This window comes from Trichoderma harzianum (assembly GCF_003025095.1).
Source record: "Trichoderma harzianum CBS 226.95 unplaced genomic scaffold M431scaffold_6, whole genome shotgun sequence".
Lineage (NCBI taxonomy): Eukaryota > Fungi > Ascomycota > Sordariomycetes > Hypocreales > Hypocreaceae > Trichoderma > Trichoderma harzianum.
Window position 1 is genome coordinate 1,494,474 of NW_020209254.1, and position 22,560 is coordinate 1,517,033.

Here is a 22,560-nt window from a genome sequence, read left to right on the forward strand (position 1 = left end):
AGAACAATGCAATTGGTTATCTGACAATAGAAAGGTATAAACATGAAAAATGGCGGCGGTAGGTTTCATTATCGTTTGACAATAGCTCTGATATCGCCCTGACACGCGTCATAATTCAACGCGGCAAGAATTAATTCTTCACAACAACGCCACATCACAAAGTCAATTAGCATAAAGAAATGTTTGCCCGCCAACACAGATCCAGCCTCGTCAAGTCCAAGACCGGAGGTTCCACGTTGCGTCGGCTCCGTTAAGAGTAGACCAAAAGCAAAGTTGATATCAGCACTTCTTCGGCACAACCACAGTCATGAAAGGACTGGATTGCAATTTGACATCCGTGCTAGGAGTATGATCGAGGCAAAAAAGGCACCACACACTTTCAAGAGATACCACCTGTTTTGATCATCGTACAGAGATACCATTCCCTGTCGATTTTAGTATTAAAGGCATTAATTATGATAGGTAAGTATATATATGTATACTTGGCATATATCATGAGCCAAGATCGTTCGTAGTACATGAGGGCATCAAGGCATCGCAGTTAGTGATATAATCCGTAGATGAGTAGTTGCGTTACAATTCGTCGCGAGCGCCCGTTATTGAAGGCGCAGCGCTGGCGGCGCTGTTGCCAAACAGCTTCGCCGTGTCGGCCAGAGTATTATCGAACTTGGCGCCGAGGAACCAAGCAATGCCAACCTGTTCATCATTAGATTCTCCAAGTCCTGGCTTGGGGGAGATGAAACGTGTGACTTACCATCACGCCCGTCATAGTCAACAAAACACCAAGAACAACAGCAATCATAATGGCAGTCTCGCTGGTAGTCAAGCCAGGTTCTTGCGTCTGCTTCTCCTTGGCCTCCTGGGCCAATTTCTTGGGGTCTTGCTTGGGGAACAAAGATTCGATAAATTGCTCAATCTGGAAGAATATTAGCATTTCCGTCAACGTTCAGTCAAGTCCATGTTCTCCTCAGGATCTCTTCATACCTTGGCGCATTGTGAGCTGATTGCCAAGTAGCTGGGATCGCGAGGATCGTTCTTCTTCTGAATGCGCCGGGCATATCTTCGGAAGACCTCGCAAAGAGTTTGAAGGTTCTGGGTGCTTTCCAGCATGATCTGGCAAGCGTCTCCCTTGGTGATCTTGACGTTCCTCTGCAGCACAGCTGGGTTTCTAAAGCAAATCTCCAAAGTAGCAATGGCCATGCCTTGTGGAATGGCAACAAAGTTGAAGGCACTTTGATCCCTCATACCCGCCATGTAGAACAGACACTCTTCAACGTGCTTCAGAGCGTCGAGCACCATGGCTGATATGCACTCTACTCCTTGTTTCTGATACTTGGGGTCAAACAGGTCTTCCCATCGGTCAACGTGCTTGCTCCAAATCTCCTTTGGATACCATCGTCGGCCGTCTTGCCAATCTTCGTGAATATCACGGATAATGTTCGTCTTCTGCAAAAACTGACCCATAGATTCGGTCAAAGAGGGCCTCTCAGCCAGCTTTGGGTTGGCAAGCTTAGACGCTACAAACAGTCGTGTCAGGCCTTCACCAACCAATCCTGCAACGTAGTGGCAGTATAGCTCGTATTCCTCAATCGTCTGAACGCCGTTTTCGATCATGTAGGTATTTTGTGCGTAGTCTGCCATGCCATTGCCCATTTTGATGGTCATATCCTTAATGATTTCATAATAAGGCTTCTTGATCTTCTTGAGCTCAGTAATGACGCAGTCAAACTTTTCCAGAAGTTCTCGGTCCTTCTCCTTGCTCTCGTGGTATTGCCAGCCATCCTGTTCCATTGTCACATGGAAATTCCGCAGCATGGGGACCTTTGTAGAGAGGGGAATGGTCATGTCATCCTCGATGGTATCGAGGCCACGTAACACCAAATAGAAGAGAGTCACAGGGACAAGAAGCTCGTGGTTGAGTTCTTGGATGACGGCCGAAAAACTACGGCTTGTCAAGTTCAAGAAGCGGAAACATTCTTGTAGTGTCGCACATTCGGTGCTGGGGTCGCGGCGGTTAACAGGCTCGTGCCATACCTTCCTACAGCGTCAAGTTAGCAGCGTGTTGCGGATTCGGGCTTGGGCCTCTGCGAGAGGTACCAATAGCTAGACATACCATTGAATGATGGAACGCAGTTGGCCTGGGTGCAATAAGTAGTAGATGGCGCCCATTTTGGTGGTGTTTTAGTGCGCGTTTAAAGGCTGTTGGCAGTGTGCAGAGGGTGGAATGGGCAAATTTTTGTAGAGCTGGTGCTGACTAGCAGTATTAAGCGTCCTGCCACCGTGTTCGTAGGAGGAGCAGAATGGCGAGAAAAGAACGAGAAGAAGAGAGAGAAAAGTAATGGGATGGGGTATATGGTAAAACAAAGGATTACTGGGAAGAAGACAGAGAGCCGGTAGAAAACAAAGTGAGGGAAAGGAAGTCGGTTGATGGGGGGAAGTGGAATTATAGCAAGCTGTGGTTAAAATGAAAGATTGCCAAAAGGCTGCTAAGAAGTGGGAGCTGGTGGATACGAATACGGCCGAAGCACGCCGACCCCACAGTTTGCGCACACACCAAATCCGCCGCGACGGGGTAGGCAAGCAAAAGTAGGGTTAGCATGAATTTACTACTGTAGACGGGCAGTTTGCCTATAGGCTACAGGTTCGATCGCCCTGCTGCAGCACTAGAAGGATCGGAAGAGCAAGCGGACGCTGGTTTGCGCTAGCTCTCTGCGAATACGGCATGGAGGATGGGAGAGTTTAGGGGTAAAGAGTAAAGGCGGGAGTTAATAGTGGCACTTGGCTTTGGCGGGTTGTTTGAAGAAGAGGAACACGGCATTCGCTGAAATGTCGTTAATCCCGTGGCCACGAGACGCAAGCAAAACAACAAACCGCACGGGTTTGGGCCGTGATGTGCTGTGCTTCTATTCCGCCCGCATCGTACATACGTCGTACATCCGAGAACAACTCACGGCCAAAGACAGGATCACCTCCTACTAGGAAGTTTCACGCGCCGTGTAACTCGCTTCGAAGCGCCACCAATTTCACCTGCTTCCCCTGCGTCGATGACTCAGCTGGAAACTCGCCAGTAAATGCCCTTCGTTGAGGTCGGTCTCTGCGGAACAAAAAGGTTCGCGATATCAGCGGTGAAGATGCAGGTAAGATGAGACAGTCAATGCAATAACGCCAGCAGAGGTTCCTGGTAAAGGTCTGGCAAACATCCATGGATCTTTACAGGTAAGCGGAGATGGAATTGATGGCGATTCAGTACGGGTTTGGCGGGATTATCTCTCAGAGTATTGCTGCTAATTCTAGGAGGGCATGTTTTTGCGAAACACCAGGGTGGATGTATTCTAAAGTTGCAGTGATTGCCATGCGTGATACTTGTTTGAACCTGACGAGATGAATAGGGGTTGCAGATGAGATATCGTATGTGGCCCGTGATATCTCTTGGGAGGCGACAGTGAATGAAGACTCGAATCACGACTAGATGTTCACAATGCAGCTGACTACCTAGTATAATACAGTTCTTTGAGAAACCAATAATAGTACATAGATCCGGGAGGAAAATAACAACAAGGTATATTACTAGGCACCTAATAGTAACAGATGCTTGGGCTTACTTAGTACCTGTGCCGACAAAAGAATCTTCATCCGCGCCTCATGAGTCAATAGTAGGAGCATGTGCGGTGGTAATGCTCGTTTACAACTCATTGTTTCATGAAAAATGATTATAATATGGTGTACACATTGCCTCTAATCATGTTCGACAGTGTAAGGTAAGGTAAGGTAGGCAGCACTAAGAAAATGGCAACTGGAGCTTGATTCAGTCTTGATTGAACATGGAAGCAGGCAACACCTTCCCATCAAACCGAAAAAAGTTTGTACAGCAAGAACGAACAGCAGCACCTTCCTCAACTCGGCCCCAGCCCGAATGTGACTGCCGTGTCTTGCCATCTCTGATTTTGATCATGTCTGAATATGTTCATTCTCCAACTTCTCAGGAAAACTTCACTATTGAGAGGTTCACCTACCATTGCTATACTCTGCAACCAAAAGCCAGAGAGTCCTCCACAATTCACGCCAGATACATTCATGACAATGGCGGCTTGGGAAGCAAACGACCGTCTTGACGACCATTTCCAGCAGCCACGCTTCCTCATTTGGGGAGGCAACGGTTGGATTGCCGGTCAGTTGAAGCGCCTTCTGGAGGAGCAGGGCAAAGAAGTTCACACGACAACAATCCGTATGGAAAATCGTGAGGCTGTGCTTTCGGAACTCTTTCTTACCAGGCCAACACACGTTCTGAATGCTGCCGGATGTACTGGGAGACCAAATGTCGACTGGTGTGAAGACAACAAGTCCCAGACGGTACGATCCAATGTCATTGGCACATTGAACTTGGCAGATGCCTGCTTTCAAGCCAAGATCCATTGTACGATCTTCGCTACTGGCTGTGTGTATCAGTACGACCAGACGCACCCCATCGGAGGGCGTGGCTATACGGAAGAGGACCGCCCAAACTTTGAAGGAAGCTTTTACTCTTTGACCAAGAGCCACGTGGAGCCGGTAAGTCAAGTTATCTAAGTGGATTCATATAGCATGTAACGAGGCTAACATGTTTATAGATTCTCAGCAGCTACTCCAACTGCCTCATCCTTCGTCTTCGCATGCCTGTTAGCGATGACCTTCATCCGCGAAACTTTGTGACAAAGCTCCTTGGCTATGAGAGAGTGGTTGACATTCCCAACAGCAACACCATGCTGCATGATCTTCTGCCTGCCTCCATCATTCTTGCAGAGCATGGTCAGACTGGCGTCTATAACTTTACCAACCCGGGTTCTATCTCTCATACCGAGGTTCTCCAGCTCTTCAAGGAAATTGTGAGGCCAGAATTTAGCTGGAAGAACTTTACCCTGGAAGAGCAAGCCAAAGTCATCAAGGCTGGCCGCAGCAACTGCACACTGGACACGACCAAGCTGGTGGCCAAGCTCGGGGAGTATAAATACGGGGTTCCCGAGATTCATGAAGCCTACAAGAGGTGCTTCAAGCGCATGAAAGCCGCGGGAATCAAATGAGTCTGATATTGGGTTTGTCATGATTCGTTGATGGCTCAGCCATGTGGATTATTTATTGGCCCTTCTTGAGAGTATCTCGCCCACCTAGTTGGCGCACGTTGTCGCTTGTGATATTCATCTGTATTTGATGGCTAGATTCCTACTACTACCTAGGTAGTAGCAGGTAGCTTCGACAAGAATACACCGCGTTCTCTTTGGTATTTGATTTGAGTTAGTAAGGCGACTATTTCGAGATATACTCTTCTATATCCTTGCGACAGTGATTGTCATGTATTGCAGACTGTGTTATAACCCGGAATCCCGGTGACTACCAGCAGGCGACATGCGGACTTTCATGTGAAAGGGTGCTGTTATGCTTGGTGCAACGGATTTGCAATTTTCTTACCACCCGCCACTAAATCTGGCCTTTGTTCAAGCCTAGCAGGCACTGCCCCGCCATTACGTAGCGCCGACGAAACAAAAGCACACTCAATCTTGGGCAAAATTTCGGTTGCGGAGAGCGAATATGCCATCCCTCGTCTAATGCCGCGATAACAACCTCCATCTCCAACAGCGCAGCCAGCCTTTTCGCTTTTTCTTTGCTTTCGCAAACCTACACATCTGAAGCGCCGTATTCGCCTGATAAGCATCAATCATCCAAAATGGTCGTCGATACGGCCTACTATGACACCCTCGGCGTCTCGCCGACAGCCACCGAGCTGGAGATCAAGAAGGCCTACCGCAAGATGGCCATTGTCCACCATCCAGGTATTTAGCGGCGCATCCCGTTCTACGTCTCTACATTCTGTTTCTTTCTCTTTCTGTTGTTTCGCACTGACTAACTGGCCGCCCTGACGCCAGATAAGAACCCAAATGATCCGACCGCACACGAAAAGTTCCAAGCCATCGGTGAAGCCTACCAGGTTCTCTCCGACGGGGAGCTGCGAAAGGCCTACGACAAATATGGAAAGGATCACGCAAAGCCACAGGAGGGCTTTGTTGACCCGGCCGAATTCTTCTCTGCCATCTTTGGCGGCGAGGCCTTTGTCGACTGGATCGGTGAGATTAGCTTGATGAAGGATCTGGCGGCCACAATGGACATCGCCATGGAGGGAGAGGAAGGCGAAGGAGAGGCAGCGCCGCCGCAGGAGGACGACGAGTTCCCGGGAACTGCTGAGGCCATGAAGGAGAGCATGAAGGAGAAGGAGAACCGAGAGTCTTTCACAGGTTCCGCGTCTGTGCCGCCGCCGCCTACGGTGGTGGTGGACGACGAGAAGGCAAAGACACCATCTGCTACCTCGACACCGCCGCCCCGATCGGAAGCCACGTCTCCGACCCCCTCATTTGGTTCCCGGAATCGCATCCCTATCCGAGCAGCGCTTACGGACAAGGCCCACGAGGATATGGAAAATGAGGTAGGCACGACCGAGGAGGACCTCAAAGGCAAGGAACGCAAGAAGGGTGGGATGAGCAAGGAACAGCGGGAAAAGCTGCTTGCTTATGAGAAAGAGCGCGCGCGCATTCGCAAGGAGCGCGTTGAGGCCCTCACACGGAAGCTGCTGGACAGGGTCAGCGTGTGGACGGAGACAGACAAGGGCGCCGACGTAACACGAGCCTTCCAGGAGAAGATGCGACTCGAGGTGGAGAATCTCAAGATGGAGTCATTCGGTATCGACATCCTTCATGCCATCGGCCAGACTTACATGTCCAAGGCCTCGACCCTTTTGCGCAGCCAAAAGTTCCTCGGCATCGGCGGCTTCTTCAGCAAGCTAAAGGACAAGGGCACACTGGTCAAGGACACCTGGAACACCATTAGCAGTGCCATTGATGCGCAGCAGACAGTGGAGGACATGGCCAAGATGGAAGAGAGGGGAGGCGAGGACTGGACAGAGGAGAAGCGTGTTGAGTACGAGCGCCGTGTCACGGGCAAGATCCTCACGGCCGCGTGGAGAGGCAGCAGATTTGAGATCCAGGGCGTGCTGCGCGAGGTGTGCGATACTGTCCTGAACGACAAGAAGGTTCCGTTGTCAAAGCGACTGGAGCGAGCGCAGGCGCTCGTCCTGATTGGCGAGATTTTCCTCAAGGTTCGTGCTATTTATTCCCTCTCCTTTCTTCAATGTAAAGTATTTAAAAGATACCTTTATTCTAACTGTCCTCTCCCTTATAGGCCGAACGTTCTCCCGAAGAAGAGGGCGATTATCTGCTCTTTGAGCAGCTCGTCGCCGAAGCAGCCATCAAGAAGGACAAGGATGATCACAAGCACAAGAAGGACAAGAAGTCCAAGACTGCAGAGGAGATTGCTCAGGATGCCCCTAACGTGCCCAAATCGGAGACTGCGCCATAAGATGTACAGTTTGAGGACGTGGCGTTTAATGGTTCGTGGAGGGAGGACGGGAGACGTGAGAAGGGAAAATGGAAAATTGAGAATTTGTTTGTTTAGAGAAATAATGTCAAGATTGCCGGATAGAGAGCGATCGGCATATTTATTATATAGAGTATACAACCCACTTTTTTTTTTTTTTTTTTTTGTCTGGCAGACTTTTCTCATGTTATATGCATGCTTTGGGGTTTCTTCTTCTTTCAGAATATAATAAATAGTTCCTCTAAGAATTCGTTCTCTTGCTGGCTTTTATATATTCTTGGGGTCATCTAGTCGAATTTCAGCATATTTACACTGCTTGTTCTCACAAGTCACCAAAGCATAATGTTTTCACACAAGCACCCAAAAAAAACCAAACCATGGAAGGCATAATCGCTTTTCTTCTTCTATTTCCGTTTCCATCATCACCGAAAGCAGCGTGTTCTATATCTCACACATACATAAAAATAATGCAGTTTCCTCTCCTTTGTATATCCAGAGAACATGCGAGCTCGTTACGTTGTTATAGCCTATCACGGCTTAACGATATATAAAAGTTTTTGTTTTTTTCTTTTCTTTCTCTTCTTTCAAAAGAAAAAACAAGAAGCAAACAAACAACATCAAGAAAAATAAAAATAAAGAAAAGGCGCGTCTCGTCTTTTCTTCGTTCGCGGCGCATTTGATGTGGTGTGTTCCGTAAGCTTTCCCCTTTCTTTTTTTCTCTTTCGTCCTTTGCTTTGCCTCTGCGGGTATCTTACACATTTGGAAAAACAACGACAAAAAAAAACACGACAAAAACAACTGAGGTAGTCAAATATGACTAGGATATCATATAGAAAGAAGGACTTTGCGGAGTGAAAGGGGGGTCAGAGCCGTTGTGAATGTTTTTAGCTTTTCCCCCTTTACATAACGAGGGTGGGTTTTTCGCACTCGGGTTTGTCGAAGAAGGGTATTTGGGGATATATATGAGGTAGCTCTCAAGCAAAAAAAGGAATGGAGACAGCGGGTGGTTGGAAGAATAGAGTGATCATGGCCTTCATCAACGCAAAGAGTAAGAAGCCGAATCTAGTATCAGCGTAAGAGAAAAAGGAAAATATAGAGCATAAAAAACGCCATGCAAAATCCAAATGAGCGCCATGTATCCCCGATATCCCGAGATGCAACTATACGTGCAAAATAAAAAAGAAAAGAAAAAAGTATATGCTGTCGCAAATACAAAAGAAAAAAAGGTAAGGATAGAAAGAGAAAAAAGAAAATTTGCAGCAGTGTAGCAAAGAGGAGAAAGGGTCCGAGAAGAGAAGGAAAAAAACTTGAAAATCCATGAGTGGTGATGTGAGCGAGAGTAAGAAATGTTTGCGCCGTGGAAATAAAATAATCGATCGGCCGATTTATGAAGAATAATGTGTCGACTTGCCTTCCCTTCCCCCCTGGTGTATGCGATATGTCGGATATCTAATGGCCCGCGACGGGCAGTTCTATGCCGCTATCACGATCCTGTGATTCTTTTGGCCATACTTCCGCTTCGGACTCCATGATTGATACGGTATCATCCCCAACAGAAACGGTAGATATTGTGTCTTCTTCAACTTGAGATGTGTCATCGCCATAGTCGTAATATGAAGCTGCCAGGACACGGCCGGGCATGGCATCCACATCAGCGATTCTGACACGGTAGGCTAATGCCTTTTGCCCTTCCTTTATGAGTAAATCTGTCCAGTTCAGACACTTCTTGAGACTTTGGTTCATCTTCTGGCTATCAAGCAGAAGCTCTTGGTGCCTGGTGAGATCGAGTTGGAGACGGCGCTCATCGCGTTTGCGCCGTTTATCCCCGGGGGATTCTGCCTTCAACGGTGCTCCGTTAGATTTCGAGTCGGCGGCTGTATTTCCGTTGGACAACTCAGAATCGACTAGCGAGTCTTCATCCTCATCTTCATCCTCCTCCTCCTCTTCGTCTTCATCGTCTTCGTATTCGTCGTTGTGATTTGCCGGGCCTGCCTCCTCCTCTTTCTCACTAACATCCGTGAGACCTCCTGAAGCATCAGGCACTGCTAGAGAGGCTCCGCCTTGGGTAGAGGCTGCAGAGCCGCCTGTAAGGCGACCAGCTCTAGATAGGCGTCGGAAGCGGCGCAATTCGGCAGACTGCTTGCGCAGTTGCCTCTCGAGAGTTTTGTTGATGGCCTCAAGAGAAGCATTGGTAATTTCGAGATCTTGAACTTTGCGTTCACGCCGCGCGCTTAGGACAAAATGGTTAAGGGACTCGGAATTTTGAGATGACCTCTTCCGGCTGATGGAGTCGGCGTCTGAGTCATCGCTGTTCCCGTCCTCTCCGTCCTCCCCCTCTTCACTCCCATCCTCATCATCTTCGTCCTCTTCATCGTCCAACTCATCGGCCATTTGCAAAATCGAAGCCATCGTCACTGGCTGCGCTAATTGCGGCAAAGCGGGACTTAGAAGCGGCGGCGTCATTTCAGGCGCGTGAATCATGGGTGGTGCCATAGTGGGCGAGGCAAGCTTTGGTGCTGCTACCCCATCTACAGACTGGACACTGCCCGTCCGGCCGTGCCCCTGGTTCAACCGTAGAGGCGCCTCAATACTCACCCGCCTTTTGTTGCCCTGGGCTGTGGTGGACGCCAGCTTCGGGGATGGCTGGGCCGAAGACCTTATCGGAGACGGTTGAGCCGAAGCTCTAATCGGAGACGAGGGAGACATGGCGCTGCCCCGTAGCGGTGGTGGCGGATGCTGCTTATGATGTTGCTGTTGCGGTAGTGTAGGATGTGTTAGGTTCTTGGAAGGCGATGCTGGTCGCGAGTAATGCTGGGTTGTGCTGGATCCCACGTTTGAGGAGTTGCTGGTGTTGGGGCGCGTTGCTTTGGAGCCGCTCGAGACCGTCGAGCCCGATCCAGAACTGCGCGCTGACAGTCTGTTGTCAACATCTGGCGTGCCATTGGCGTAGAAGAACTTGGTAGCAACACCCTCTTGCGCCGAGCTCAGCGAATGGGTGCTTGAGCTGGGGTATGCCGGGGGACTCGTCACTCGCTTGCTGGCGGCATCGCTGGCATAAAAGAAGGTCGGCGTACTCTTAGTATGAACAACCGAGGCTGGTCGGGGCGGTGGTGCCTGGGCCGCGGGTTTTATGCTGCTCGCGTAGAAGAATTTGGAGTCGTTGTCGGGTCCGTTTGATGAGTTTCCAATGCTCTTCCTGGAGCTCAGGCTGTCGGTACGTGCCAGAGGCGACATGCCCAGCCCGCGGTTGCTCCTCGTCTCCCATCCGTCGTTGGACTTGTCGATGCTCACCGTGCTGCTCTGCGCCGAGAGAACGCTGTCGGCACGGGACTGTCGGGGCGCCGACCGCGGGGTCACGGTATGGCTGAGATATGAAGCCGGAGGAGCAGCGGCGCCCTCGCCATGCGGCGACTGCGCGCCGACAACAGAAGAGCCGGATTTGCGAGCCAGCGGCGTAGTCGCGGACGGGCCCTTGACGGCGACCTTTGGAGTCAGGGGCGTTCGGGTCATGCTTCGGGGAGGAGCCGCGCTCAGCTGAGGCTGGCGAGGCTTGTCGCCGAGAGGCATCGTGGCAGCGTCCCTCTTGGTGGATGAACGCGTAATTGGAGCAGCGGCAGCCCTCACAGAAAGCACATGTTGATTCGGCTGTCGAGCAGCAGGCGGACGGATGAGGGGCGATCCCTGGGGATTGGGCAGTGGAGGCGTGCCCAATCGAGCTGCGGCGGTCGTCGCGGTGTTGGTGGCTGGTCGCTTGGATGCGGTTTTGCAGGCGGAAAGGCGCGAGGCGGGCGGTTGAGGCTTGGATTTGGGTTTTGGCTTGGGATTTGGGTTCGTTGGATTTGGGTTGTCGGCGACGGTGTCTGAGTATGGGTTGACTGAGCGCATCGTCCGGGCGTCCAAAGTCGCTCGACAGCCGCCAAATGGCTCCCTTGGGTAGGTAATTAAGGCCGCTGTGACGACTAGCCCGGGCCAGAAATTAGGGGGTGTGTGGAGGGATAAAAGGAGCCGGGACTGCCTGAAGAGTGTCCACTAAGCCCAGCGGGACGGCAGCTATGGAGGGATCAAATGTACCAGAGTTACAGGCACGGGCACGGTAACGGGACGGAGCACGGGGGACGGAGCAGCGACCATGAGCTGAGATATTGAAGACATGTGCCATTGGTGACGCTTTAAAAAGTCGGCGATGCTGTTGTTGAATCGTCTGACGATTGAGGAGAAGCACGCACACGCAGCAGTCATGGCCCAATCCATTTAAGCGCAAGCACAGCACAGGGTTTTTGCCCCCCCGCAAGTCTGTATCCAGAAAGGCGGTAAAGAGTGCAGAGCAGATGCATCCTATGGGAGCGAGCGAAGAGCATCCACAGCTGCACGCACATGCTGTAACAGAGCGGTCGTGCTCCGTCCGAGTACATTAGCATCGTGCGTTTGCAGACGACTAAACTACCTAGTACGGTAGGTAGGAGCAGCAGCAGTAATAAGGGATTGGCATGCTGGGTTAGGTGAGGTGTCCATATGGAGCTGGTGTTGTGAGGCGCGATACTCGGTGTAAGCTGTGTATAATGTGGGCGGTGGATATATGCGACAATGCAAGATAAAGATAGATTTGATGCAATACCACTGCCGCTACTAATACGAATACTAGGTAGCACTGCTTTGCATCTGCTCATCTGCTTTTTAATGCCATGGACAGTAATATACAATACGTTATACGAGTACTCCCGTGCATGCAAATGTCTTCAACTGCCCCCCTTGCTCCGGTAGACGAGATCTGCATCGAATGAGCAGATTTAAGCTACCCGACGAAGAAAATCCAAAACCTCCGTATAAATTAGTGCACACATCCATGCCTAAAATCCATCCATCCATACTTCTTTTAGTCGTTCTCTCAGCCATGCCAAACATAGCGCCAGTCACGAGGGCCAAGTCGGATCGCCCATTGTTTATTTATTCGCTGTGCCATGCCCATAAATGCTAGCTCAACAACGAGTAGAAAAATCAAACACGAGCAAAACCCGACGCCCCCCGAAAGGTATTTCAGACGAAGCCGAGCTCAGCTCCCCTGATGAAACAAAACAACGAAAAAGCCGAGGATTCGCAATTATGCCCATCCGGGTGTAGCGCCTCGTGCCTGGTCTCCCGCTAACGACGTCCCGGTCGCAGCAATAAACGGACCCCATTGGCTGCGACAGACGACGGGACCCCCTGATGTCCCAAATTTAGAGACCACATGCATGCCTTTGCCGTCATCCTTTGACTGCTTAGCATCAACGTCTGGAATTTCTTCATTTCTTTAACCGTTTCGTGTCTCAGCGCAGCCTAGCATGGCCCTGCTTGGCATCTCGCTCATTGTCGCGTCCGTCGTCTTCGTTATCCTGCGCCCGCCGCCGTGGCTGTGGTTGCCATGGCAGAGCGTTGGGAAGCCCGCCGCCATCACGGACGGCAAGGAGACAAAGGCATCATCAGATCGAGATCGACATCAAGATGATGGGCAGCATCGACTCAAGGCGGATGCGCCGAAAATCGCCATCGAACCGTCAGACGATATTGAACTGAGGATATCCTCAGCAACGACCTCGGCGGAACGAGGCTCTTCGACTCTGAGGCAGCGAAAGCCCGAAGATGGCGCCCCTAATTCACTTCCAACGATTGTCCCTCCAGCCATCCAAGAGCCGGAATCTCCAACCACGCCCAAGGCTCACGCCGCAACTCCAGCTCTACCTGTCCCTAGCTTCTCCCTCGCCGAGCCAACAACCTCAAATAACATGATGCCACCGCCGCCTCTCCCTTCATCCCGTCCCAACGGCCGCATTCCTTCTCTCAACCAGTTCCCGGCTCCCAACTCGGCGCAGCGTGCCCGCGGCCCGGCTCCCAATCGAGGCCCTTCAGCATCCTCCTCCGGCCTCGCCCCTCCTCCGACGCTCTCCGCCAAACCCTCCAAGCCCAGCCGCCAAGTCGTCCTAACGCCCGGCCACTCTCCGCTGGACTGGGCCAGGATATCTGGTCCCAGCGCCGACCTGCGCGGCGTGGAGTCTTCGACTCCCTATTTGCGCGTGACGCCGTCGATGCTCAAGGTGCAGACAGGGCGCAAGGGCAAGGATGCGTGGATGGCTATCAACGGGAAAGTGTACAACGTCACGCCGTATGCCAAATTTCATCCTGGAGGCGTGCCAGAGCTGATGAGGGGTGCGGGACGGGATGGCAGCAAGTTGTTTGGGGAGATTCATCCATGGGTCAACTATGAGACTATGCTGGCAGCGTGTCTTGTGGGACTGCTGGTTGATGAGACGGACGGCAAGGAGGGTGAAATGGACAAGATGGATTAGATTATGCTACACATGAGCAAACAAGAAGCAGGATGGGCACGGCAAAGAGCATAGACTATAGATGTTATACATTAGTTAGAGAAAGATACCCCCCATGTACGCAGATTAGATTACATGTACAAGGTGTGTAGCTGGAGCATGATCCAGTGTCACCCCTTGCCCACCAACTACCGTCTCTTGCCAAATCTAAACTTGAGATCGTCGTCGCTGTCATCGCTATTGTCGCTATCCGCCACCTCAAGCAACTTCGGCGCCACCCTCGTCCTCTTCGCCGGCGGCGGGTTATTAGCAGCGGCCGGCTCCGTGGCCACTCTCTTCCCCTGACCAGTCGCCCGAGACTTTGCGCTGGAAAGCTGGCTCCGTCCACTACTCTGAGACTGTAACCCAGTTCCATCTGGCGTTGGCTCTGCCGCTTCATCCACGTCACTGCTATCCGAGTCGATAACTCGCGCCGACGTACCTCGCCTCGTCGGCTCCGGTGCCAGAGAGGGAGAATTCCTTGCCTCGCTAGCACCGACAGCAGATGGCTGGCTTATTGTCTTCTTCCGGTCACTGCTGACATCTTCCAGCCAGTAGTTATCGCCAACCCCAAATTCTTTGGGCTTGACTTCCGTGAGGGCGATGATGACTCTGGCGGGCTGCCTCCCTACCACATCTCCCCTTTTCCGAAACTTTTTGAAGTTCTTCATTCCGTTCCACTTGGGATTCCACCGCCCATCTGCAATATCCTGTTCTCTCGTCCTGTCTGACCCCCTTTCCGTAGGACGCAGCTCAATCTCTTCCACAATATTAAGCCGACGAATCTCGGCCAAGTCAATGCCTTCTGGTAGATTTGCTAGGTCCTCGGCCTCAGCCCGAGCCCGAGCCTCCGCTTCCTCACGATTCTTTGCGGCCACTGCTAAAACGTCTAACTCCTCCTCCTCCTCCTCCTTCACGTTCCCCTTCTTCTTGGTCCCGGTCTTTGCCTTTGCCTGATCAGGCTCTTCTCTCTCAGGTTCGGGTGAGGGTGCTGCGAATTGTTCTCCCCTCTCAAGGCGTTGCCGCTTAAACTTTGCTACTGCTGGTGCCATCCCCTCCATCAGATCGCTTTCCGGTATGGGAGAGGGCGGCCTCTTTCTCTGTGATCGAAAGTTGGCATCATTATCGTCGGGCACGAAAGGAGCATCTTGTTCTTGAGACACAAATAACCCTCCCTCGTCCTCTTGGGGTTGCGGTTGTTGTCTTGCAGGTTCCCTAACTGGAGGGGGCTCGTCTATCCCCATCTCGTCATCGTCATCATCGAAGCCCCCAAATCTTCGCTTGACTGGTTTCCGTAGTCGACTTCGCCTGGGAATGGGCTGTGAATCAATCTGTTGGGAGGACTGAGACACCACTGGTGTTAATTGACTGTTCAGGCTCTGTTGAGTGGTCTGCTCAGGCTGCAGGCTTTCCACTGGCCTTGAGTCATCGACTCTAAGGGACGATTCCGTCTCCAGTGGTCGTCGCAATTGGCTTGCATCGTTGATTAGAATTGCTTCCAGAAATTCGTTTTGCTCAATAGGCCTGTGGTCCAGTAGCAGTGAGACTGCAGTGATGAACTCGGTGTACCAGCCAACAAGCTCTCCTTTGGCCGGCAAAAACCTCACCAGGACAACTCCCTTACCCTCACTACCATCATTAAAGGATCCGGATCCCTTTTCACCTGCAACTCCCTTTACATATCGGACAAAATCATCCGCCCTCGTAGCCTCTGGCTCAATAGGATGTAGCATAGCCTTTCCACCTCCGTTTGTGATCGGCGCCATGAGGTTGTCATACTGAATCTGACTATAGAAGATGAACGTATATCCTTCAAATACGTCTCTTCTTCGATCATCAGGCGCATACATTTCGTCTGGGTGCTGTACTGGCTCGCTACCACGCGTTGGTAGGTGCTCCAATGCGTTGGGCCAAAACTTGTCAAAGTCTGTTTCCAGAGAGCTCGACTCTTGGCTATCCGCGCCATTGGAGAGCTCCGTTACAGAGGATATGGCATCGAGGAAAGACTCCGTGACAATGTATTTGCCATTTATGAGTGCTTGTAGGCCCTTGGCTGTATTTCGCTTCTTCGATATGACGTGCGTCGTGTGCTTTACGCTGTAGTCTGTCAACAGCTTGATGTCTAGCTGCTCGAACCGCTCTTTAAGAGATGTCAGAGGCTGGGTTTGAAGTTCTTTGTTTGTAAATGAGAAAGTGAAGACTGTCGGGTGCCATTTCAGCCTATTTTCTGTCAGCAACCGTGATAGCATTCGCTCGCTCCAGCCAGGTAGAAATACCGAAACTTATTCGGACACTTGCCCAGCATAATCTCGTACTCTTCAACTTGAGTATCGTAAATGCTTCCCTTGATCTTTTGTCCATTGATCACCGTCCCTATCTTCGTTGCGAGATCTTCAATCTTGATGTGTGACCGGCTCGATAAATTGTGTGCGTGTCCTTCTATGACGTTCTCGACGGTGATTGTCAGGTGTTTCCGCGAGATGGTATTGTGCGACAGTGCCAGCAGGCCAGCTATTCCCATCTCAATCAGCACCCGTAGAATCCACCAAAAGATATGCAGGTCATCAACTTACGCTCCACTGCTGTCCTCCCAAAGAGGTACGTTTTGCCTGGACGCAGCCAAAGTCGACGCCCTACACACAAAACAGGTCGGTCAGTACCGCATCTGGCCAAATGCGCATGTCTCACTTGCCTTGGAAGGCTTCTTCATTTTCCAGCAGCCACATCGCCACGGGCTGTGATTCATTCTAGGCCACAGGCCATCTCTTGCGGCGCATCTGCAATGACGCTGTGATGTGGTGTCGTGAACTTTTTGCGGGGCGGCGCGTCGGTGCCTGAACCGTTCAACGCCAATTCACGTGCCGCTTTACACGTTTAATCCCTGTGATTTACAGGGGTCGCATCACCATTTCGCAGGAGAAGCATTTCGCCATTGACCTTTAACTCTCTTATTGGGTGAATGTACTGGCATGGAGGCATTGTAGTAAATGGTTTTTATATCAACAATGATTGTTAATAGCCAAATTTGATAGCCGAGGTGGAAAATACGGTGAGGGAAAGTGTAGTGTTTATGTGCTTCCAAATATTAATCTATACTCTTTCTATATACATGAACTCGTAAAATGCTGGGAAATAGCTATTATATCAAGAAAATTGCTCCCATATGAAATTATATTGCGCCATAAACCCCATATATGCCAAGCTGTTGATATCCAAAGCCGAGTGTCCAATGACATGAAGACAATCGCAGCTGCAACTGACATGACGGTTCGTTAAATTGCCATTTCGTAATTCGCCTCCCGTTTTGATAGTCATCGCCTTGATTTCCATCACCACGAATCATAGTTGGAAACCCTCCATTGATGCTCAGACAACCCTCTTCCTGTAAAAATCAACAAGCATTCGTCGTCGACCAGCCTTTCTTCCTTGCTCGATCAGTTCCTCGCTATCGCTCGTCTTATATCGATCGACATCCTCCGGTCTCTCGTTGTGTGCTCTGGCAAGCTCGTCGATTTCACCAATCTTCCATCCGCGAAGTATAACCATGCAGATTGTAGCAGCAATAAACATCAGGCCTGTCCATAATTGAGTGCCCAAATAACTTCCAGTTCCAGTCACAATCTGCAAAGCAATTGGCTCGCTGAAAGTGCAGGGAAGCAGAATCATCAACCACATAATATTAAGGGCAGATGGCACATCTTGTAACCCAACAATTTCGGCTGCGACAGGTCCGACAACTGTCCAGAATGTGCCGGCAACCATACCGCATACGATAGAGTAGAGGATCAGCACGCCGTATGTTCTGGCGTTGATCCAGATGGCCAGCGAAAAGACACCAGCCAAGAAGCTGCAGATGGCGGCCATGTTCATCCGTCCAGTTCGGTCACTGAAATACCCCATTATTGGGCGGCCAATACTCTGGCCCAAGTTGAAAAATGCGTTGATGAGAGCAGCCTGAGACGATTGAAGGCCAATCTCGTTGGCGTAGTTGGCAAGGCTGAAAATATCCACAGCATAGCCCAGGATACTGAACCAACCGAACAAGATAAACAGCAGGAACTCGGCTCTCGTCAAAAGAGTACTCTTGAAAGCCAGATGCGTCGATCCTACAATCTTGTTGCGATCTTTAACTAAAAGACTGCAGGTGAAGTTCACGACGAATGCAAGGATTCCAAGGATTCTGAAGGCCCACGCAAGCCCAAGGTTCTGAATCATGGCACCAGCAGCAAATGAGTAGATAAGACCTCCCATGCCTGAGCCGGCAGCGGATATACCGTTGGCCAAGGAGCGATGAGTCGTAAACCACTGGGGGATAATGCCCACCGTGGCTGTGAAGAGGCATCCCATGCCGATGCCAAAGAGAACGCCCTGGGTGAGGAAGAGATGCCATATCTTGTAGGCAAAGCTTGCTGCAATCCAACTGCCTGCTTCAAGAACAACGCCAAGGAGCATCACCTGTCTAGTGCCGTATTTCTTGACGGCTATGGTTGCGAATGGTGAGATGGCCATGGCGCAGCTAATGCTGAGGGAGCCAACAAAGGCATACTGTAGAGTCGTTGCCCCGGGGAAAGTGTTGTTTTTGATGTAGTACGCCAAGAAGACTCCGTAACTTGAGTTCATGCCCCACGTATGGGCGTTGATGATGCAGATGGCGGCAGTGACAACCCATCCATAGCCTCCGTTTGGGGGCGGAGGGGGTGCATTGTTTGCTGGTTGCAGATCCGAAGACTCAATCATCAAATCTAGGTTCCCCTTTTCAGTCTCATCGCTCATAGCTCCTTGGTCATTGTTGCTCGTGTGAGGCTCGGAAGTCGGCAAGATATCCTCTTTGTCATATTTTTCACTGAGTACCTGACCATGATTCATCTTAACCGCCCAAACCTTTCTCACTTCCGAAGTGAGAATAGGTGACAGTCAGGCGAAACAAATCCGTCAGTGACAAAGAGGATAACTGTCTGTTGGAAAGATGAATGGAAGGAAAAGATGGAGAGGAGGGGGAAAAGTTTTGGCTGGCCACCGGCTGAATTGCCATTATGTATGTGGTGTTTAACTGGGCCACCGGGGGCCACCGGGGGGCCAAATCGGCTCCATAACCGTAAAGAACAAAAGAGGCAAGCGATTACTTAAATCACTTCCTGTTTCGTTGATTTGGGTAAGCCTCGCCCGCGACTTGGCTGGAGTCTAGTGAAGGGCGCGGTCGATAATCTCCTCTCTCCGAGCCGGGAATATCTGCCCGGGGATAGAGGGGCTAGCCTCAAGAACTCAGCTACAACCTTCAATTGGCCTTTTCCCCTCCTCTTCTTTTGTTACAAATACTTGGCATGCATTTGCATAAATACTACAAGCCTCACCACCGAAAGCCATTGATCGTAAATGAATCGATAGTGGCTAATTCAACAACACATTGGGTCAAGACAACAACCACTTTATGGAGTTGGCCCAGCGAAGCAGCCCAATGGCAAGCTCTTCCTCTAAATGCAACACGAACAAAGAAGAAAAATCTAGCAAACCCAAGCCAGAAAAGGAGGTTGAAGCCGGTGACTCAACCGGCGTCGGCCGTCGCTAAAAGCACCGGATGGCAAACTCTACTCCTCAGAATCCCGGAGAGCGGAGAGCGGCAGACGTTCCGCCCCGCCTTTTTTTCTCATTTCGATTTTTTGTATTTTTTGATGACACCCTCATCAGGTAAGGGGATGATAATTTTTTCTCAGCTCTGGGATGAGCCATGGAATATTACGGAGATTGTTTTGGCACCAATTGCTGCTAGTTGCCTCTTCGCTTTTGGCATTTCGAAACCCATGATCCCTTCACTGGTACTGCTGGAATAGTAAGGAAAAGCTCTGTCTTGAGATGTAGTATCTCCCCCATCAATGGATATCTAGCTTGAAATAGGCTGGAAACAACGTCTGTTGCTTTCACCAATTTGCTCTGCAACCGACGAATCAAATACTGTACTTGAGCGTAAGGCTGCCAAGCCTGACCGTCGATTGGGGGCCAAGAGATGGAACATCCATCTGTCCTCTAATGTAAAAACGAAACATTGGCTCTTGGCAAAGGGCGTCACTTTGGTCACTAGACACTGGCCTCCATTTTATAGATACTGCTTCTGTGATGTGTGAGATTAATACGTGTGTCTGTCTTGACTTTTCTGACCAATCATGTTGATCAAAGTAGAGACAAACGTAGAAATTCACGTGATGAATTCACTCTCCCTACCTAATATCTCCAAGGTAATTGCAAAATGTATTAATAGCACAGGTGATATCCGAAACAATAGTAATACACGGCTGCATGAACGGCTGCCTGCATTAGCATCCACTAATGGTGATACTAGTAATGAGCCTCATGATGAAACATGTTTTATGAGATGGAGTCTGATATATGCACACCTGCTTGCTAGGTACCATGTATCTACGAAGATCTGAGACAAGATGGTCCGTTTGAGGAGGCAGTCACGACGAAAGTGCCGCCTGCTTTAGATACAGATCGTCGCCAATCGAGATTCACTTAATCTCTGCAGTCACGAGGATGGGGGCACACAATCAATGCTGAGCAGAAGACGTAGACGTCAGTATCATTAATAGGTATATCAGCAGCTGGTATACAGCTTCCTGTATTACATCGCAATAACGTTTGTTAACCAGATAAAAAAAAAAAAAAAGAAAAAAGGCCCAGTTGTATTCATTCCTACTCGCAGCCCAGCCCGCTAGGAACCGCGCGCTCGCTTCACTCAGGTATCATTCCTTTTCCAGCATCGCTCATCATAACCAAGAACAGATCACACTTCCTAAGACGAAATTTATGCCTGAGCACGCTCAGACTTGCTGGCACGGCGCTCACGAGCGGCCTCGGACCAGGGGAAGTGGATGACGGGAACCTGGAAGAAGGAGTTGCTGATTGTCTGTTAGCAAATATGCATCGCACAGGCGCATGTCCAAGTACTAACCTGCTGTCCTGGATACCGGCCAAGGCATTGTACCAAGCCGCGAAAGCAGCCAAGAAACCAAAGAGACCACCAGTCTTCTGCAAAGCCAGGGAAGCGGTCGCGTTGCCCAAGTCGGCAGCGTATTGCTCCATGGCGAGGAAGAAGAAGGCCAGGTCAAGAAAGAAGAAGAGGAGGAAGAAAGCAACAGTGGATCGCAGGGTGCAGAGCAGAAGCACAGTGGTGAAAATGAACCAGCCAGTCAGGAAGAAGCCAAGCACGCTAGCAACGTTGCCCTCGTACGGACCATCAGGAGCCGTGATACCCCATTCGGGGGTCAAGAGAATACCGTATGAGATCCAGAAACCACCATATGAGCCCAGAGCAGTAGCACCGAAGGTGTTACCGGCAGCAACCTCCCTAAAGACAAACCATCAGTATAGGTCCAGGGTTATAATACTGCGAAATCCCGGAGCTCATGACTTACCACATGCCAGCAAGCAGCTGAACAAGACCGCCATAACCAAAGGCGAGAGACACAACGACATTGGGGGCCGAGACTCCTCGAGCGTGCATGTTGACGGCGGATAGGACAAAGGTAGTCAAAGCGAAGGCAGAAAGACCCAGAGGGGCGGGGTTGGCGAGCTTGCGGTGCTCATATGGCCTCCAAGCACCGGGCTGGAGAGCACCACCAAAAGCCTGGGCATACTGGCCAATGGTCATCTCATTGAAGTCGTTGTGGTGGTTGTGTGTGAAGCCCTGGCGCGGGACCGCCGTCTGCTGCTGGACACCGTTGGTCTCCTTCTCATTGGGAGCAATGTTGACGGTTTCGTCAGCCATGGTGATTATCGGACTTGGGAATCGATCGACCTGATGAAAGATGCGAAATGTTGTCGGGTGGTGACCTTGACCGAACACCAGGTGTAATTGGAGAGTGGTTGATTTAATGAAAGCAGTGCTTCACAACAAGCAGCTACTATTTATATCAGGGATGACCGAAGCAAGAGGAGAAAGGGCAGCAACTTTTCTGGTGGGGAGCAAAGGTTCTTATATTCACAGCCTATCTACGTTGAGCACGCTACCCTCCCGCCCATAGGTAGGGTCGGGCAAAATGAGACCGATGGCTGAGACCTTCATGGGCGGACACCCGATGTCCCCAAAAGTTGCCGTTTGGTACCACAGCTACTCCGTGCTTAGCACCGCACTGGGGGCGGGCAGGGGGGGGGTACCGGCGGTCGCGAGTCAATCAACAACGTGCGACAGATCTAGTAAGTGGAGAAGTAGAAAAGGGTTGCAATGAGTGACACGCTGGCGACGGGCATGTCCCGTAGGCCCCGGAGGAGCTGCCATTATGGAGTCGTTGGGATATAATATGAGCCCGCATACGGTATGTGATATACCTACTCTGTACATGAGGATTTTAGGCTCGTCAATGGCAACCTTCAAGTCGAGAGGCCTGCAGCTACATGGTAAGTCTACTGTGTCCATCTCTGCCTATCTCTTTTCAAATTCTAATCGGCATACAAAGGACCTCTGGGTGGATTTTCCGAGGTACAAACAGAACCGAACCGCACATCAATTGCATTCGTCACCTCGCAATTACTGACTATCCCAGGCCCTGTTCAATACGGCCTGCTCCATTGCCGAGGACTGTTCCCGCCAGTCCGCCTATCTAGCTCGAGCTAGAAGCGAGCCGAACAGCACATGTTCCATACCAGGCGCTCTCTACCGCACGCAACAGGTCGGACCATCCCACCACAACACGGGACAATCCGTAAACGAGCCAATGTTTGAACTATGCGCAATGGCTTTTTACCACTGGAATGGACGAAAGGAACTCCAAGGCACTGCCGCCAAAAAAAAAAAAGAAGCTATGGCCAAGCCACCACCACAATGATT

General features: G+C 50.7%; 10 protein-coding genes across 10 annotated transcripts; 5 read left to right on the plus strand and 5 right to left on the minus strand.

Annotated features, from left to right (window-relative positions):
• Positions 1 to 573: 573 nt before the first annotated feature.
• M431DRAFT_482128 (hypothetical protein) lies at positions 574 to 2,169 on the minus strand (the record flags this gene model as incomplete). The annotated part of the gene is made up of 4 exons (XM_024916014.1): positions 574 to 696; positions 755 to 916; positions 985 to 2,038; positions 2,114 to 2,169. 4 exons carry the CDS (start codon positions 2,167 to 2,169, stop codon positions 574 to 576), a joined length of 1,395 nt encoding a protein of 464 aa, XP_024774632.1.
• Positions 2,170 to 4,080: 1,911 nt separating this feature from the next.
• Positions 4,081 to 5,057, plus strand: M431DRAFT_520242 (hypothetical protein; the record flags this gene model as incomplete). Its single annotated transcript, XM_024920420.1, has 2 exons — positions 4,081 to 4,548; positions 4,608 to 5,057. 2 exons carry the CDS (start codon positions 4,081 to 4,083, stop codon positions 5,055 to 5,057), a joined length of 918 nt encoding a protein of 305 aa, XP_024774633.1.
• A 414-nt stretch (positions 5,058 to 5,471) lies between these two features.
• Positions 5,472 to 7,544, plus strand: M431DRAFT_116097 (hypothetical protein). The gene is made up of 3 exons (XM_024911950.1): positions 5,472 to 5,804; positions 5,898 to 7,120; positions 7,204 to 7,544. Exons 1-3 carry the CDS (start codon positions 5,699 to 5,701, stop codon positions 7,378 to 7,380), a joined length of 1,506 nt encoding a protein of 501 aa, XP_024774634.1. The 5' UTR covers positions 5,472 to 5,698; the 3' UTR covers positions 7,381 to 7,544.
• A 1,303-nt stretch (positions 7,545 to 8,847) lies between these two features.
• M431DRAFT_84462 (hypothetical protein) lies at positions 8,848 to 11,283 on the minus strand (the record flags this gene model as incomplete). Its single annotated transcript, XM_024923433.1, has 1 exon — positions 8,848 to 11,283. One exon carries the CDS (start codon positions 11,281 to 11,283, stop codon positions 8,848 to 8,850), a length of 2,436 nt encoding a protein of 811 aa, XP_024774635.1.
• Positions 11,284 to 13,163: 1,880 nt separating this feature from the next.
• Positions 13,164 to 13,721, plus strand: M431DRAFT_85345 (hypothetical protein; the record flags this gene model as incomplete). Its single annotated transcript, XM_024923541.1, has 1 exon — positions 13,164 to 13,721. One exon carries the CDS (start codon positions 13,164 to 13,166, stop codon positions 13,719 to 13,721), a length of 558 nt encoding a protein of 185 aa, XP_024774636.1.
• Positions 13,722 to 13,888: 167 nt separating this feature from the next.
• M431DRAFT_495191 (hypothetical protein) lies at positions 13,889 to 16,465 on the minus strand (the record flags this gene model as incomplete). Its single annotated transcript, XM_024917332.1, has 4 exons — positions 13,889 to 15,959; positions 16,016 to 16,250; positions 16,313 to 16,372; positions 16,432 to 16,465. The coding sequence occupies 4 exons, from the start codon at positions 16,463 to 16,465 to the stop codon at positions 13,889 to 13,891; spliced, it is 2,400 nt and encodes a 799-aa protein (XP_024774637.1).
• Positions 16,466 to 16,792: 327 nt separating this feature from the next.
• On the minus strand, positions 16,793 to 18,825 carry M431DRAFT_508382 (hypothetical protein). The gene has a single exon (XM_024919101.1). The coding sequence runs from the start codon at positions 18,603 to 18,605 to the stop codon at positions 17,106 to 17,108; it is 1,500 nt and encodes a 499-aa protein (XP_024774638.1). The 5' UTR covers positions 18,606 to 18,825; the 3' UTR covers positions 16,793 to 17,105.
• A 7-nt stretch (positions 18,826 to 18,832) lies between these two features.
• M431DRAFT_434305 (hypothetical protein) lies at positions 18,833 to 19,608 on the plus strand. Its single transcript, XM_024915131.1, has one exon. It carries the CDS (start codon positions 19,061 to 19,063, stop codon positions 19,565 to 19,567), a length of 507 nt encoding a protein of 168 aa, XP_024774639.1. The 5' UTR covers positions 18,833 to 19,060; the 3' UTR covers positions 19,568 to 19,608.
• A 777-nt stretch (positions 19,609 to 20,385) lies between these two features.
• Positions 20,386 to 21,666, minus strand: M431DRAFT_508383 (hypothetical protein). The gene is made up of 3 exons (XM_024919102.1): positions 21,149 to 21,666; positions 20,686 to 21,081; positions 20,386 to 20,632 (listed from the first exon to the last, which is right to left on the minus strand). The coding sequence occupies exons 1-3, from the start codon at positions 21,499 to 21,501 to the stop codon at positions 20,539 to 20,541; spliced, it is 843 nt and encodes a 280-aa protein (XP_024774640.1). The 5' UTR covers positions 21,502 to 21,666; the 3' UTR covers positions 20,386 to 20,538.
• Positions 21,667 to 22,012: 346 nt separating this feature from the next.
• Positions 22,013 to 22,558, plus strand: M431DRAFT_482136 (hypothetical protein; the record flags this gene model as incomplete). Its single annotated transcript, XM_024916015.1, has 3 exons — positions 22,013 to 22,048; positions 22,086 to 22,130; positions 22,277 to 22,558. The coding sequence occupies 3 exons, from the start codon at positions 22,013 to 22,015 to the stop codon at positions 22,556 to 22,558; spliced, it is 363 nt and encodes a 120-aa protein (XP_024774641.1).
• Positions 22,559 to 22,560: the final 2 nt, after the last annotated feature.

What these genes read in the sequence shown, in the direction of transcription:
- M431DRAFT_508382 (XM_024919101.1), bottom strand. Translation starts at nt 18,605, where the DNA reads ATGAATCATGGTCAGGTACTCAGTGAAAAATATGACAAAGAGGATATC.
- M431DRAFT_508383 (XM_024919102.1), bottom strand. Translation starts at nt 21,501, where the DNA reads ATGGCTGACGAAACCGTCAACATTGCTCCCAATGAGAAGGAGACCAAC. An exon ending in CAGCTGCTTGCTGGCATGTG is followed by an intron (nt 21,082 to 21,148) that starts GTAAGTCATGAG and finishes GTTTGTCTTTAG; the next exon opens with GGAGGTTGCTGCCGGTAACA. An exon ending in GCCGGTATCCAGGACAGCAG is followed by an intron (nt 20,633 to 20,685) that starts GTTAGTACTTGG and finishes ACAGACAATCAG; the next exon opens with CAACTCCTTCTTCCAGGTTC.
- M431DRAFT_434305 (XM_024915131.1), top strand. Translation starts at nt 19,061, where the DNA reads ATGCATTTGCATAAATACTACAAGCCTCACCACCGAAAGCCATTGATC.
- M431DRAFT_116097 (XM_024911950.1), top strand. Translation starts at nt 5,699, where the DNA reads ATGGTCGTCGATACGGCCTACTATGACACCCTCGGCGTCTCGCCGACA. An exon ending in GGCCATTGTCCACCATCCAG is followed by an intron (nt 5,805 to 5,897) that starts GTATTTAGCGGC and finishes CCCTGACGCCAG; the next exon opens with ATAAGAACCCAAATGATCCG. An exon ending in TTGGCGAGATTTTCCTCAAG is followed by an intron (nt 7,121 to 7,203) that starts GTTCGTGCTATT and finishes TCTCCCTTATAG; the next exon opens with GCCGAACGTTCTCCCGAAGA.